The sequence below is a fragment of the Lotus japonicus genome, chromosome 2, assembly GCF_012489685.1.
Source record: "Lotus japonicus ecotype B-129 chromosome 2, LjGifu_v1.2".
Lineage (NCBI taxonomy): Eukaryota > Viridiplantae > Streptophyta > Magnoliopsida > Fabales > Fabaceae > Lotus > Lotus japonicus.
The window spans coordinates 85,437,175-85,450,784 of NC_080042.1; the positions used below are offsets into that span (position 1 = coordinate 85,437,175).

At 41.4% G+C, this 13,610-nt stretch overlaps 1 protein-coding gene and 1 long non-coding RNA gene across 2 annotated transcripts; one reads left to right on the plus strand and one right to left on the minus strand.

Moving 5' to 3' along the window:
* The first annotated feature begins 4,128 nt into the window (after positions 1-4,128).
* On the plus strand, positions 4,129-4,974 carry LOC130737159 (uncharacterized). The gene has a single exon (XM_057588923.1). The coding sequence runs from the start codon at positions 4,129-4,131 to the stop codon at positions 4,972-4,974; it is 846 nt and encodes a 281-aa protein (XP_057444906.1).
* A 2,726-nt stretch (positions 4,975-7,700) lies between these two features.
* Positions 7,701-9,857, minus strand: LOC130740387 (uncharacterized). The gene is made up of 3 exons (XR_009020117.1): positions 9,769-9,857; positions 8,933-8,968; positions 7,701-8,058 (listed from the first exon to the last, which is right to left on the minus strand). It is a non-coding gene; the product is annotated as an uncharacterized LOC130740387 (long non-coding RNA).
* Between the last annotated feature and the right edge of the window lie 3,753 nt (positions 9,858-13,610).

The following is a 13,610-nucleotide window of genomic DNA, read 5'->3' on the forward strand; positions in this document are numbered from 1 at the left end:
AAAAATATTTTACCAAACAATTTTTAACTTAAAAGTAGCTTTTAAGTTATAAAACTATGTAAATTGACAAACAGCTTCTGCCTTTTTTTAAAAGTATTATTGTAAGCTTAACTTAAAAAATAACTTAAAAGCTGAAAAAAAGCTGGGTCAAATGCTACCTAAATCTAAATATTTATGATTGATAAGAACATGAAAAGTAATGGATCCAATATTTGCATGTTTGAACTTTTGAAGGTGCTATATTTCTTGGAATCTAAAGCCACAAGTGTCTCAACAGTATCTCTCTCCCAAATTTGTGCAGTCCCACTTGGCCACTTGTGTGATCGATGCGTAGTTAGATACAATCTGCTAAAATTAACGGATATTCAATTGACATACAATTTAATAATGATTTTTAACGGCAGCAAATATTAGCGATAGTTAAAAAACACTGTTAAATTGTATGTCGGCTAAAAAGCTAATGTTTAGTAACATTTTTGTTCTATAAATTTTGTACAACGTAAGACCCATCTGAGCAACTTACAATATCTTTGGGCCCTTTATATGGTTGTCGAGGTGTTTTGGTTGTTCGTTTTGTTTGGTGCTAGGAGATAAAAAAAATGATGTCAACAGAGTCACATGATGGTTGTCTAGTTCTCAATTTGCAAAATCACTCAGCTCCTCAGTCCTCAGTGAACCAGAGACCAAACAAAATTGGCATATAACATACTACAACGTACTCAATTATGCAGACTTCTACAAGTGTATTTTATCCAAGAGTTACAAGACATAGTGCATATCATCATGAACCTTTTCCGGATACAGTAAAAAACAAACTGCCCCATTTTCCCTTTTCTTGCACCGTTGCACGAGCAAAGTACTATTATTCAAAATATATGCAGCAACAAATAATTAATTCTAACTCAACAACTTTAATTTGGACCTCAAATCTCATTATTCACCACCTACAACGAAAAAGTGAAAAAGAAAAAAAAGGTAAAAGAAGAGAGGGTAATGATTACCCCAGAATCCCATGTCAAATGTTGAAGTGCTACCCAAATATCCAAAAGTTCAGATTTTCAATAGTGTGTCTCACCTGTTTTTCAATTATTAAAAGCATTTCCATCTGTAAGTACACCTTTAACTAATTCGAACCACCGTGGATGGTTCCTAATATTTGGTACATTATGTAACGACCTAAATTTTTCCCTCAACTAGAAATAATAGGAGTATTTTAATTAGTATTATTATTAATGCAATTATTATATTATAATTAAAAAAAAAATCAAGATAAGAATAAGGATGAAATCAAGTTCTAGAAAATTCAAAGGATAAGGATGAGAATAAAAAATTATTTCAGGAAGGACCAAACTGCAAACTGACTTAACTCTTAAGGACCAAAGTTAATAACCGACCTATTCTATACGGACCTAACTGTGATATCAGAAATAGTTTTAATTCAAATTCAGGTCCCTGGTTTTGTCTATAAATACCACCACGAAGTTCAAGTTCAAACCAGCTCAAATCAGAGCAACCCAAGCCTCCAAATCCTTGCTAAACCTTCCCCTCAGCCTCCTAAACCCTTCCCTAACCTCTTCTCCGCCCAACAACCACCTGAGATAGCCCTCAAATCTCCATCAATTTTGAAACTTTGAGCTCTCGGTTCTCCCTCAAATCTCCATCAATTTTGTCGAACCAAGAGTCTATTTTGCTTAGAATTTCACCAGGAAGCTATTCGTGCAAGAATTCTGAAGTTTGGAGGCCTAGATTTCATTCTGCCATTGTTGCCGAGCTCCTCGCCGGAAAAGCTTCACGGAGCTCATCGTTTTGGCCAAACCAGAGATCTTCTCAGCTACCCACCTATACCATTGAGTTCCTGGGAGTGAGAGGAAGCTTTTCCAACCGGTTTCCACCCTTAACTCCACCCTCCCGCCGGAGCTCCGCCGCCAACCACCACCTTCTCCGGCGATGTCACCGGAAAAACTGTTCAGAACTTAGATTTTCTTGCATAGTTCGAATCCTTGTCTTCCATAGGTTCCATATACATATTCGGCTCGGAAAATTAACTTGGTTTGATAGGGTTTCAAGAGACGAGAAGGTATGCAACTTCCCGGCCTTATAACTCACTATTCTTAATGATTCAATGTAAAGTAAGAGTTGATTATGATTCATGGGATTAAAATGAACATTTAGAAAGAAACAGAATGAATTTTGGAGGTCTAGAACAAAAGTTATGAAATTTTTAAGTTTAAGCTAAAATAGTTAATTATTTTCTTATTGGTTAAGTCACTTGAATATAAAGGTGGCTCTGCCGCCGCATAAATATAAAGGTGGCTCTGCCGCCGCATGAATATAAAGGCTGGCTCTGCCGCCACACACATATAATGATGGTCGGCCTTGCCGCCTAATTATTTGATTTCTTACAAAATAAAAACGAAATTAAATATTAAATTATGAAGAATAACATGGAATTTTATAACTTTAAGGTGAAAAATTGACTAAAATGCCTTACGATATTATTGCAGATAATTATTAACTGGAGGATTTTTCGAAGAAAGGTAAGGGGGGAGAATGCTCAACTCATGAGGGAGTGTAGTGTAAATAAATAAGTGTTGGACCTCCCTTGGGTCCCTATTTGTTTAATGAAATATGATTATTGTAAACAGGATTTATTTCTGGGAATTGATTCGATAGGAGCCTCCGAATCTTTTCTTAAACTTTTTTTTTACGAGGCATCCCGATTTTTTTAAAGAAAATATTATTTGATCAATTCTCATAATATTTCCACGAGATTTCTAACGGCTTGCAGGTACTCTATGAAAAGGAAAGGTCAGTGGCCCCAACTGGACAGTCAAGGCCAGGCTGTGCCATTGGGTAACGCTGTGAGATCTAAGGGATACCTTTATGGTTGCGGTCCTTGGGGTGTGATTAGGTGGGACCTACCAACAGGTTGGAGATGAGGTTTGTCCCATCCAGAACCTAATCACACTGCAGGCCCCCTGATGATCGTCCCAGCCGAGCGGCTTCTCGGTGACTTTCCTGGAGAATGTTGGGCCCACATCCTCGTCTAGAGACCGAAACTATTTCTAATTATATTTTTAATGATTTATTGGATTATGCTATTACTTTTCACTTGATTTACTTGCTTATTTATTTTACACTATTTCTCTTGCTCGAATGTGTTGGATTGCTTCTCACCCCTCTTGTTTTGGTTGGTTGTTCTAATTGAACAACTTAGGGACGGAGACCGAGGAGAAAGAACTAGAATGAAAAAGTGACCAAGGCAGGAAGAGCTGTAAATAGTTGTGAATATACGAGAGGGTTCGGGTAGAATAAAGACCAGCTGATGGAAGAAGACGTGTACGACTGGACTTGTACTCTATCAGACTGTAAAATAAGTATGAAAGCAGTGGGTTTTTTGTAATTAAGTTTGTCAAAGTAAGCGGGGAAGATTCAGAGGAGTCCATGCGAGACTCTGGGACGTCTTGTCTAAGGAAAGGAATTGCTTTTAATGACGCTTAGCGCGGCTAACTTTCCTGGAGACGTTCTCAGACTATCAATTGGACCTCGATGAATTCTGACCCAAAGGTCTTGTACTTTTTTCCAAGTTCATCAATAAAAGTGTTGTTTTCTGAAGATATTCTTATTTTATAGTTTAGGTAGGGTGTGAGTTTGGTCGTCACACATTATGCACAATTCTTCATGCACCAACCCAATTGCGGAAGTTGGTATGATTGTCATAATAGCTGATTAGGCACAAGAGTAGCCTAACACAAAATGTCTCAGTAGGAATGAAAAATAGTACTCCACCACCGCCGAACCTCCGGCAAGGACAATTCTTTGTATGTATTAAGATGAATATGTTTTTACATTAAATTAATTGATATCCAAACACACTTAAATGAAACATACACTTGAGCATTGAATATGACGGATATTAAAACTTTAGTAAACGTGATTTTTACAACTTTAACTTATAATTAGGGACGGATGGAGTACAATATTCTCAAGCTTAAATAACATGTCCTTTCACTAGGCTAGGGTTAGGGTCTGACGTGCTTCCGAGAGTCTAGAGTCAAGGGCTTAGGTTATGAATAAGAATAAGTAAGGTTTAGACGGTTTTAACCTTAGGTTTGTTGCAGGTGAAGAATGGCTGGTAGAGGTAGACCTGCAAACATTAACGCCGATCTTGCTGCCGCTCTAAATGGTCTAACTGAAGTTTTAAGGGCACAGGCACAGTTCATGCAAGGGGCTCATGTTGCTCCAGGAGGAGAACATCGTGGACTTGATAAATTTTTGAAACGGGACCCTCCAACTTTCAAAGGGGAGTACAATCCTGACGGAGCTTATAAATGGATGACCCAAGTAGAAAAGATTCTCAACTCGATGAACTGCACCGATAATCAGAAGGTGAATTATGCCAGTTATCTGCTAGAGGGAGAAGCTGAAACCTGGTGGGCCCAGGTTAAACCAAGGATGATCCAAGTTAACCTGATGACTTGGATAGAGTTTAAAAGAGTATTCCTGGAGAAATACTTCCCTGAAGACGTCAAGGCTCGAAAGGAAGTTGAATTTTTGGAGCTGAAACAGGGAAATATGACTATTGGGCAATATGCAGTTAAATTCGAGGAACTGGCTCAATTTCATCCCTCGTACCGCGATGCTGCAAATGAAAACTCCAAATGTATTAAGTTTGAAAACGGATTGAGGCCAGACATCAAAGCTGCCATTGGGTACCAGCAGATTCGAAATTTTTATACGTTGGTAGACAAATGCCGCATATTCGAGAATGACGACAAACAGAGAAAGGAGTACCTTAAAACCCTCGGCCCTCAGAAGAACTTTCGAGGAGGAATTGATAAAAAGAAACCAGTCCAAAAAGCCTTCCGATCGCAAAGCTCTTCTTCTAGTGAGAAAAACAAAATCCTGAGATACCAGCCGCAAAATCCTCCCCGATGTTACAACTGTGGAGGAAACCATTACCGGAAGGCATGAATGTCCTCACACCCAAGCTGTATGTTACCGGTGCAAACAGCCAGGGCATGTCAGTACAAATTGCCCAAATCCTAAAGTAGAGTCTTCCAACAATGAACGTGGAGGAGCTGGCAATCGCAACAACAACAATAACAACAAAGGGAAGAAGGAGAACAACAAGGCGCCTGCCCGAGGACGTGTCTTCACTCTGAATGGAGCAAACCTAGAACCAACCGAAGATCTGATTCAAGGTACATGTTTTATGAATGGCATTCCTTTAGTTGTTTTGTATGATTCTGGTGCTACCCATTCTTTCATTGCTGTTGATCTCGTGAAACGATTGCGTTTGGCCACGCAATCCTTAGTTCGTAAACTCATAGTATCAACCCCTACTGGAGATACTGTGAGTACTACCTTCCTTTGTAAAGACTGTCCACTTGTAATTCAGGACAAAAATTTTGTGGTAAGTCTTGTTTGCTTACCACTGTCCCAAATTGACATAATCATGGGAATGGATTGGCTTTCGTCCAATCATGTCCTTCTGGATTGCCATCGTAAAATTATAATCTTCGGATCAGATCCCCCACATGATGGCCGATTCATTTCTGCTAACAACGTTAACACCTCGGTAAAGCAAGGCGAACAAGTTTACATGCTATTGTGCTCGCTGGAAGGAGAGGCGGAACATCCGACGCAGCGCATACCTGTTGTGGAGGAGTTTCCGGATGTATTCCCTGATGACATTCCCGGATTACCTCCAGAGAGGGAAGTAGAGTTCGCTATTGACTTGATTCCTGGTACAGGGCCGATATCTATAGCACCCTATAGGATGTCCCCTCTAGAGTTAGCTGAAGTAAAGAGGCAAATCGAGGAGTTGCTAGAAAAGCAATTTATCCGCCCCAGTGTGTCACCGTGGGGTGCACCGGTGTTGTTAGTAAAGAAGAAGGACGGCAGTATGAGGATGTGTGTTGATTACCGTCAACTAAACAAGGTGACAATAAAGAATCGGTATCCTCTCCCTAGGATAGATGACCTCCTAGATCAGTTGCAAGGAGCCTCTGTGTTCTCGAAGATCGATTTAAGATCAGGATATCATCAAATTCGCGTAAAGGCGGAAGATATTCAGAAGACTGCCTTTCGCACACGATATGGTCATTATGAGTATTTAGTCATGCCTTTTGGAGTGACTAATGCTCCGGCCATATTCATGGACTACATGAATCGAATCTTCCACCCGTTCTTGGACAAATTTGTCATTGTTTTTATCGATGACATACTTGTATATTCGAAAACAAAGGAGGAGCACGTGGAGCATCTAAGGGCTGTTCTTCAAATATTGAAGGAAAAGCAACTGTATGCCAAGCTATCTAAGTGTGAATTTTGGTTGGATTGAGTTAATTTTCTTGGGCATGTGGTCACTGCTGAGGGAATCTCTGTTGATCCCTCTAAAGTTGAAGTGGTGTTAAAGTGGGAAAGGCCAAGACCGTTACAGAAATTAGGAGCTTCCTTGGTCTTGCTGGCTATTATCGGAAGTTCATCGAAGGGTTTTCGAAACTGGCTTTGCCTTTAACTCGGCTTACTCGCAAAGGAGAACCTTTCATGTGGACTACGAAATGCGAGGAAAGTTTTCAACAGTTAAAGACCAAGTTGACGACAGCCCCAGTGTTAACTATCCCTGATCCTAAACAAGACTTTGAAGTGTACTGTGACGCTTCTAAGCAGGGTCTGGGATGCGTGCTAATGCAACAAGGAAAACTTGTGGCGTATGCTTCACGACAACTCCGACCTCATGAAGAAAACTACCCCACTCATGACTTGGAATTAGCAGCTATTGTGTTTGCCCTGAAGTTATGGCGACATTACTTGTATGGAGCCAAGTTCGTGGTATACAGTGACCATAAGAGTCTAAAATTTCTATTTAGCCAGAAGGAGATGAATATGAGACAACGAAGGTGGATGGATTTCTTGCAGGATTATGATTTTGACCTGCAATATTATCCTGGGAAAGCTAATTTGGTAGCTGATGCTTTGAGTCGCAAATCTCTTCATGTTTCAGCTATGATGATCAAGGAGCTGGAACTAATCGAAGAGTTCAGTAATCTGAATCTAGCAGTAGAAACTACCCCCACCAACTTAAAACTGGGAATGTTAAAAATTTCCAATGATTTTCTGGAGCAACTAAAGGGGGCACAACAAAATGATGAGTATCTCCAAAAACGAAAAGAGGCTGGCGCTGAGATTAGAGAAGACACCACAGGAATTTTGCGACTCAACAACAGAATCTGTGTACCCAAAGATGCAACTTTAAGAAGGTTGATCTTGGATGAAGCACACAAGAGTAATCTGAGCATTCATCCAGGAACCAATAAGATGTACGCAGATCTAAAGAAAATGTTTTGGTGGCGAGGAATGAAGAAGGATGTGGCAAAATATGTAGCGGCTTGCCTGGTGTGCCAAAAAGCGAAAATTGAGCATCAGAAGCCTGCTGGGATGCGGCAACCCCTAGAGATTCCGGTATGGAAGTGGGATGCTATAGCCATGGATTTTGTATCCGGATTACCAAGAACTTCTTCTGGATACGACGCTGTATGGGTAATTGTGGATCGATTGACAAAGTCAGCACACTTTTTACCCATCAAAGTTACCCATTCTCTGGAGAAGTTAACCCAGTTATATATAAAAGAAGTAGTAAGATTACATGGAATCTGTAACACCCCAATTTCTCAACTGAGGAGTCACATTAGTAACCTAACAAAGTCTAAGGACCAATCTGCAATCCCTAAAAACCAAGGGAATTTTTTTCTGTAAAACAACTAAACACTTCGGCTAAAAGGTTGGAAACATACCATAACTTTATTTAGATAACTTGTTTCCCGATATACAGTAATAATAGTTTACAATACCATAAGTAAGGTTCAGAATAAACATGCGCACTTTAACAGTGGCGGAAGCAAGACTTTAATAACAGAGTTCTCATAAAGTAAAAGAGACTCCAACATAATCCACAAGAAGAGAAGCAAAGCTGCTTCTCATACCTCTACTCCACCACTCACAACTCGATCTCCAACTCGAGTAGCTATGCCTCGGCGGAAGGATCTCCATCGCCTAATAGCGTTAAGCGCCCAAACAACAAGTAGCAAATAGAAAGGGTTAACTCCATGCAATTACCATGTATAAAAGAGAAAAATCATGCTGTTCGAATTTAATTACCTGGCATGGTAAATAACTAGCAACATAACTCAACTCATATATCAACAACTTAAACATAAATTGGACTCAGATAATAATAACCTCAACAATGTAACATCAAATCAGATATCAATAAACCAATACGAAAATCCAACAACATAGGGTCAGGTGTTAGTTCCCTATAATGCAACTATATGCTGCTAACAAAATGGATCGATCAATATCGTCTCTCAAGACGGGACAATGATAGGACACACCTCCTCATCGCCACTTATAACGTCATACATGACGGGACAATCATAGGACACACCTCCTAATCGCCACTTAACGTCACACAAGACGGGACAATCATAGGACACACCTCCTGATCGCCACTTAGCACCTCGCAAGATGGGACAATGATAGGACACACCTCCTCATCGCCACTTAACGTCACACAAGACGGGACAATCATAGGACACACCTCCTGATCGCCACTTAGCATCTCGCAAGATGGGACAATGATAGGACACACCTCCTCATCGCCACTTGACTCAAGCCCTATATGCCAAGTCAGACAATAACAAAGCCCACCCAAGGACCAATCCAAAGTAACCACATGTTTCATCCACTAGGAAGCAGTAACGACAGAAACCAGTAAACGGCCGAAGCCTCTCAGAAAACATTTTCCAAATTCAGCATAATAATCATAATCATCTGCCAATCAATATAAACATCTTCATCTCAAACACAGGCAGTGCGATAAAAGCATGCAAGACTCAAAGACGCTCTAAAACCGAGTTACCCTTACCTTCGTGAGTAGAAGTTGGGCATGAAAATTGCGAACCTAGAACAAAGAAAACACAATCATCAACACAAGCTTCACTAGGAGCAACACGATCTACTAATACTAATCGAAATCGTAAAGAAAGCCTCTAAAGCTTCAGAGTTCCTATTTAGGCACAAATTGACAACGGAGACTTCGTTCGCTAAAACGAGCATAACTCGAGCTACAGAACTCAGAATGACACGAAACCGGCGCCAAAATTTCGACAATTGAAAGAGCTACGCAATGGCTCAAGTCATAGAGACCCAAAAATTATTTTTGGACACGGTACCCAAGCAATTAGGTTTCGGCCACTATGGAAAATAGGGTTTTCGAACTTTTTCTTCGATCTAAATCAATTCACAAGGTAGTTTTAGGGTAAAACTAAGGCAAAGAAATTGTCGGAACAATTTTCGGACAATCGGGTCGAAATACGACTATCCAGGGGCATTTTGGTCCAAAATAAAGGCTCAAAACTTCAAAGTTATCAGTTCGGAAAACAAATTTGACAGCAACGATCCTCATGATATCCGTGACAACAAATCCTAAAGGCACGAAGTCAGATTAAGTCTTTTCGACAATAAAGTTTCGAAATGTGAGACAAAAAGAGTTTTGAGTCAATTTTTCAGATCCTGGACAACTGAATCGCAATCAGAGTTTACTGACAGAGGTTTTAGACTCAGGGGAACATAAGGAACATAACCCAAGCGAGAAATCAGAGAAATCGGACAATTTTAGAAAAAGCTCAAAACTTAGAGCACAGAAACGACTTCAGAAACTCAGCAGAAACAGAAATCAGAGGCAGGATTCATGATAGTTACCTCGATACCTAGAAGTAGGGACGAACTGCACGAAGATTGGTCAAGTTTTCGCGGAAATCTCCTCCCCCCTTGCTCCCCACGAAATCAGCCACAAATGGAAAGAAAATGAGAGGATTTTGCTTTTTCGCGCTATTTATAGGCGGGTGAAATCGCGGGAAAATGAAAATTTCGCGATTCCGATTTTTGCAGCACGATCACCGAGAAATTCTAAGAGAGATTCTGGCGTCAGAATTCCAGAACTCAAAACAAATATCTAGGATTTGGGAAAAACGATATCGAAAAACTCAAAAGCGGTGTCGGTTAATCTGCCCCGAAAAACTACTTTTTGCTGTGATGCTCAAACGACAAAACTTCCAACTGAAGAAAGATTGGAAACGTCGAAACAAGTCTGGCAACATGGACGGAATCTTCGTTAGAAGTCCCGAATAGAAAAAGTCTTCATCCATTGCTCGAAAATAGGGTTTCGAAGCAAAGAAATTAGCGTCGGCGGACATCCGAAAAGTGAAACCTATCGTGCGTACAGTCCAGAGTTCCGAAATGAAACGCTGGTCGAAGGAAAAATAAAGAAAATCTTTAAATTTTCCAAGGATTCGAAATCTCACTTAAAACGTTGCTCTAAAGCGAAATTAGCCTATTCTGAACACGCTTGCCATAAGGCGGGTGTGCAGACGACTCGCTCTAATTCCTAAAATGACTACGCAACATTCCTCAAGCAATTCCTGAACTTTCTTCTTCATTAATCTTTCTCAAATATCAAACTCCTGTCACGCTTACACTGATTCTACGCGTGAGTCGGAAATTAGCTTGTTCTGAAAATCCAGGTCTTACAATACTACCCCCCAAAAAGAAAGTTTCGTCCTCGAAACTTAAGGCTCAGTGAAGAGTTCCGGATACTGTTCCTTCATCCTCTCTTCTAGTTCCCAAGTAGCATCGCCCGTGACTTGGTTCCAAATCACTTTTACCAGAGGAACCTGCTTGTTCCTCAACTGCTTGATCCTACGTTCCTCAATCCTCATTGGTGCTACTTCAAAAGACAAGTTGTCTCTAAGCTGAATATCATCTTCCTTGATGATGTGAGAGGGATCAGGAATATACTTCCTCAATTGTGATACGTGTAGCACATCATGAATCTTGGAAAGAAAAGGTGGCAACGCAATCCGATAAGCTACTTTACCGACTCGCTCGATAATCTGATACGGTCCAATGAACTTCGGTGTCAGCTTCCTCGACTTTATCGCTCTTCCCACTCCGGTAGTTGGTGTCACGCGAAGAAACACATGGTCTCCCGCCTCAAACTCTAACTCTCTCCGTCGTGTGTCAGCATAACTCTTCTGTCGACTCTGTGACGTCCTCATCTTCTCTTGTATTTGCTTCACTTTCTCAGTAGTTTGTTGTACTAATTCAGGTCCAACGAGAAGATGTTCGCCATCTTGAAACCAACATAAAGGAGTTCTACATCTCCTCCCATACAAAGCCTCATAAGGTGCCATTCCAATACTAGCATGAAAACTGTTGTTATAAGTAAACTCGATCAACGGCAACAGCTCATCCCAGCTTTCTTGACTATCCAGAACACAGGCTCGCAGCAAGTCTTCCAATGACTGTATTGTCCTCTCTGTCTGTCCATCCGTCTGAGGGTGATAGGCAGAGCTCAACCTCAACTTCGTCCCAAGCGCCTCGTGCAACGCCTTCCAGAAATGCGAAGTAAACTTCGGATCTCTGTCAGAAACAATACTCGATGGTACTCCATGAAGTCGTACAATCTCAGCGAAATACACTTTTGCAAGTGCCTCCACATTGAACGTGGTCTTCACCGGTATGAAATGTGCTGACTTCGTCAGACGGTCCACAATGACCCAAATGGAATCAAATCTCTTCCTCGTAGCTGGCAAAGCTACCACGAAATCCATAGAGATACTGTCCCACTTCCACTCCGGCACATCAAGTGACTGCAACATACCCGCAGGCTTTTGATGTTCTATCTTCGCCTTCTGACATGTCAGACATGCCGCCACAAACTCTGCTACATTCTTCTTCATTCCTGGCCACCAAAAATTCAACTTTAGATCTTGATACATCTTTGTCGATCCCGGATGAATACTCAATCTGCTCTTGTGACCTTCGTCAAGAATCATCCTTCTCAACTCCATGTCCAATGGTACGCAGACACGTCCTTTGCAACGCAGAATGTTGTCGGTTCCTACCTCAAAATCCGGCGCTTTTCCCAAAATGATCAAGTTCCGTTTCTCGATCAGCTCCTCATCTAACAGTTGTTTCACCTTGATCTCGTTCAGAAAATCACTAGTGATCGTCACCATCCCAAAGCTCAATTTTCCAGGTGTCACTTGCATACCCAAACTGAGGTCGCGAAAAGTCTCGATAAGTTCCAATTCCTTAATCATCAACGATGAAACATGAATTGTCTGGCGACTCAGTGCGTCTGCTACAACATTTGCTTTTCCTGGGTGGTACAACAAAGTGAAATCATAGTCCTTGATGAATTCCACCCAACGCCTTTGTCTCATATTCAGATCCTTCTGATCGAACAGGTACTTCAAGCTCTTATGATCACTAAAAACAGTGAAAGTGCTCCCATAAAGATAGTGCCTCCAAATCTTGAGCGCAAATACCACAGCCGCTAACTCCAAATCGTGCGTAGGATAGTTCCGTTCATGTATCTTCAATTGCCTTGAAGAATAAGCCACAGCCTTTCGGTGTTGCATCAACACACAACCCAAACCTTGGTACGAAGCATCGCAGTAAACCTCGTAGGGTTCCTTCTCTTGTGGTAATGTCAGAACTGGCGCGGTCGTCAAACGCTTCTTCATATCTTGGAAACTCTGTTCACAATCCTCTGTCCAAGCAAAAGGTTGGTTCTTCCGGGTGAGTTTCGTCAATGGTCCTGCAATCTTAGCAAAACCTTCGATGAATCGTCGGTAATATCCAGCTAAACCGATGAAACTCCTTATATCTGTCACAGTCTTAGGACGCTCCCATGCAAGTACCGCTTCAACTTTACTGGGATCCACAGCAATGCCCTCCTTTGAGATGACATGCCCTAAAAACTTTACTTCTTCGAGCCAAAATTCACACTTTGTCGCGTTAGCATACAATACCTTCTCCCGAAGAACTTGTAAAACTTGTCGCAGATGCTCCTCGTGTTCTTCACGATTCCTTGAGTAGATCAAGATGTCGTCGATGAACACCACAACAAAGCGATCCAAGAATGGATGAAAGATCCTATTCATGTAGTCCATGAATACAGCTGGTGCATTCGTAACTCCAAACGGCATCACCAAGTACTCATAGTGCCCATAGCGTGTCCTAAACGCCGTCTTTTGAATATCCTCATCCTTGACTCTAATCTGGTGATATCCCGACCTCAGGTCAATCTTCGAGAAAATAGCAGCACCCTTCAACTGATCCATCAAATCGTCAATCCTTGGCAACGGATAACGGTTCTTTATCGTGACTTTGTTCAACTGTCGATAATCCACACAAAGTCGCGATCTTCCGTCTTTCTTCTTCACAAGCAGCACTGGCGCTCCCCACGGAGAAACGCTAGGTCGGATAAACCCCTTCTTGGTTAAATCTTCGAGTTGACTCTTCAGCTCAGTCAGTTCTGCCGGTGCCATACGATACGGTGCGATTGATATAGGTCCAGTGCCTGGGACTATATCAATTGTGAACTCCATATCTCTGACCGGAGGTATTCCAGGTACGTCTTCGGGGAACACATCCTCGAAATCTTGCACAACAGCAATTCCGTGTACTCCATTCTCCTTAGCTTCCACCACGGTTGTAGACATGAGAGAACTCAAAGCTCCTTTCCTCAAAGAAAG

Excerpts from the sequence above, each read along its gene's own strand:
- LOC130737159 (XM_057588923.1), top strand. The coding sequence starts at position 4,129 with ATGGCTGGTAGAGGTAGACCTGCAAACATTAACGCCGATCTTGCTGCC.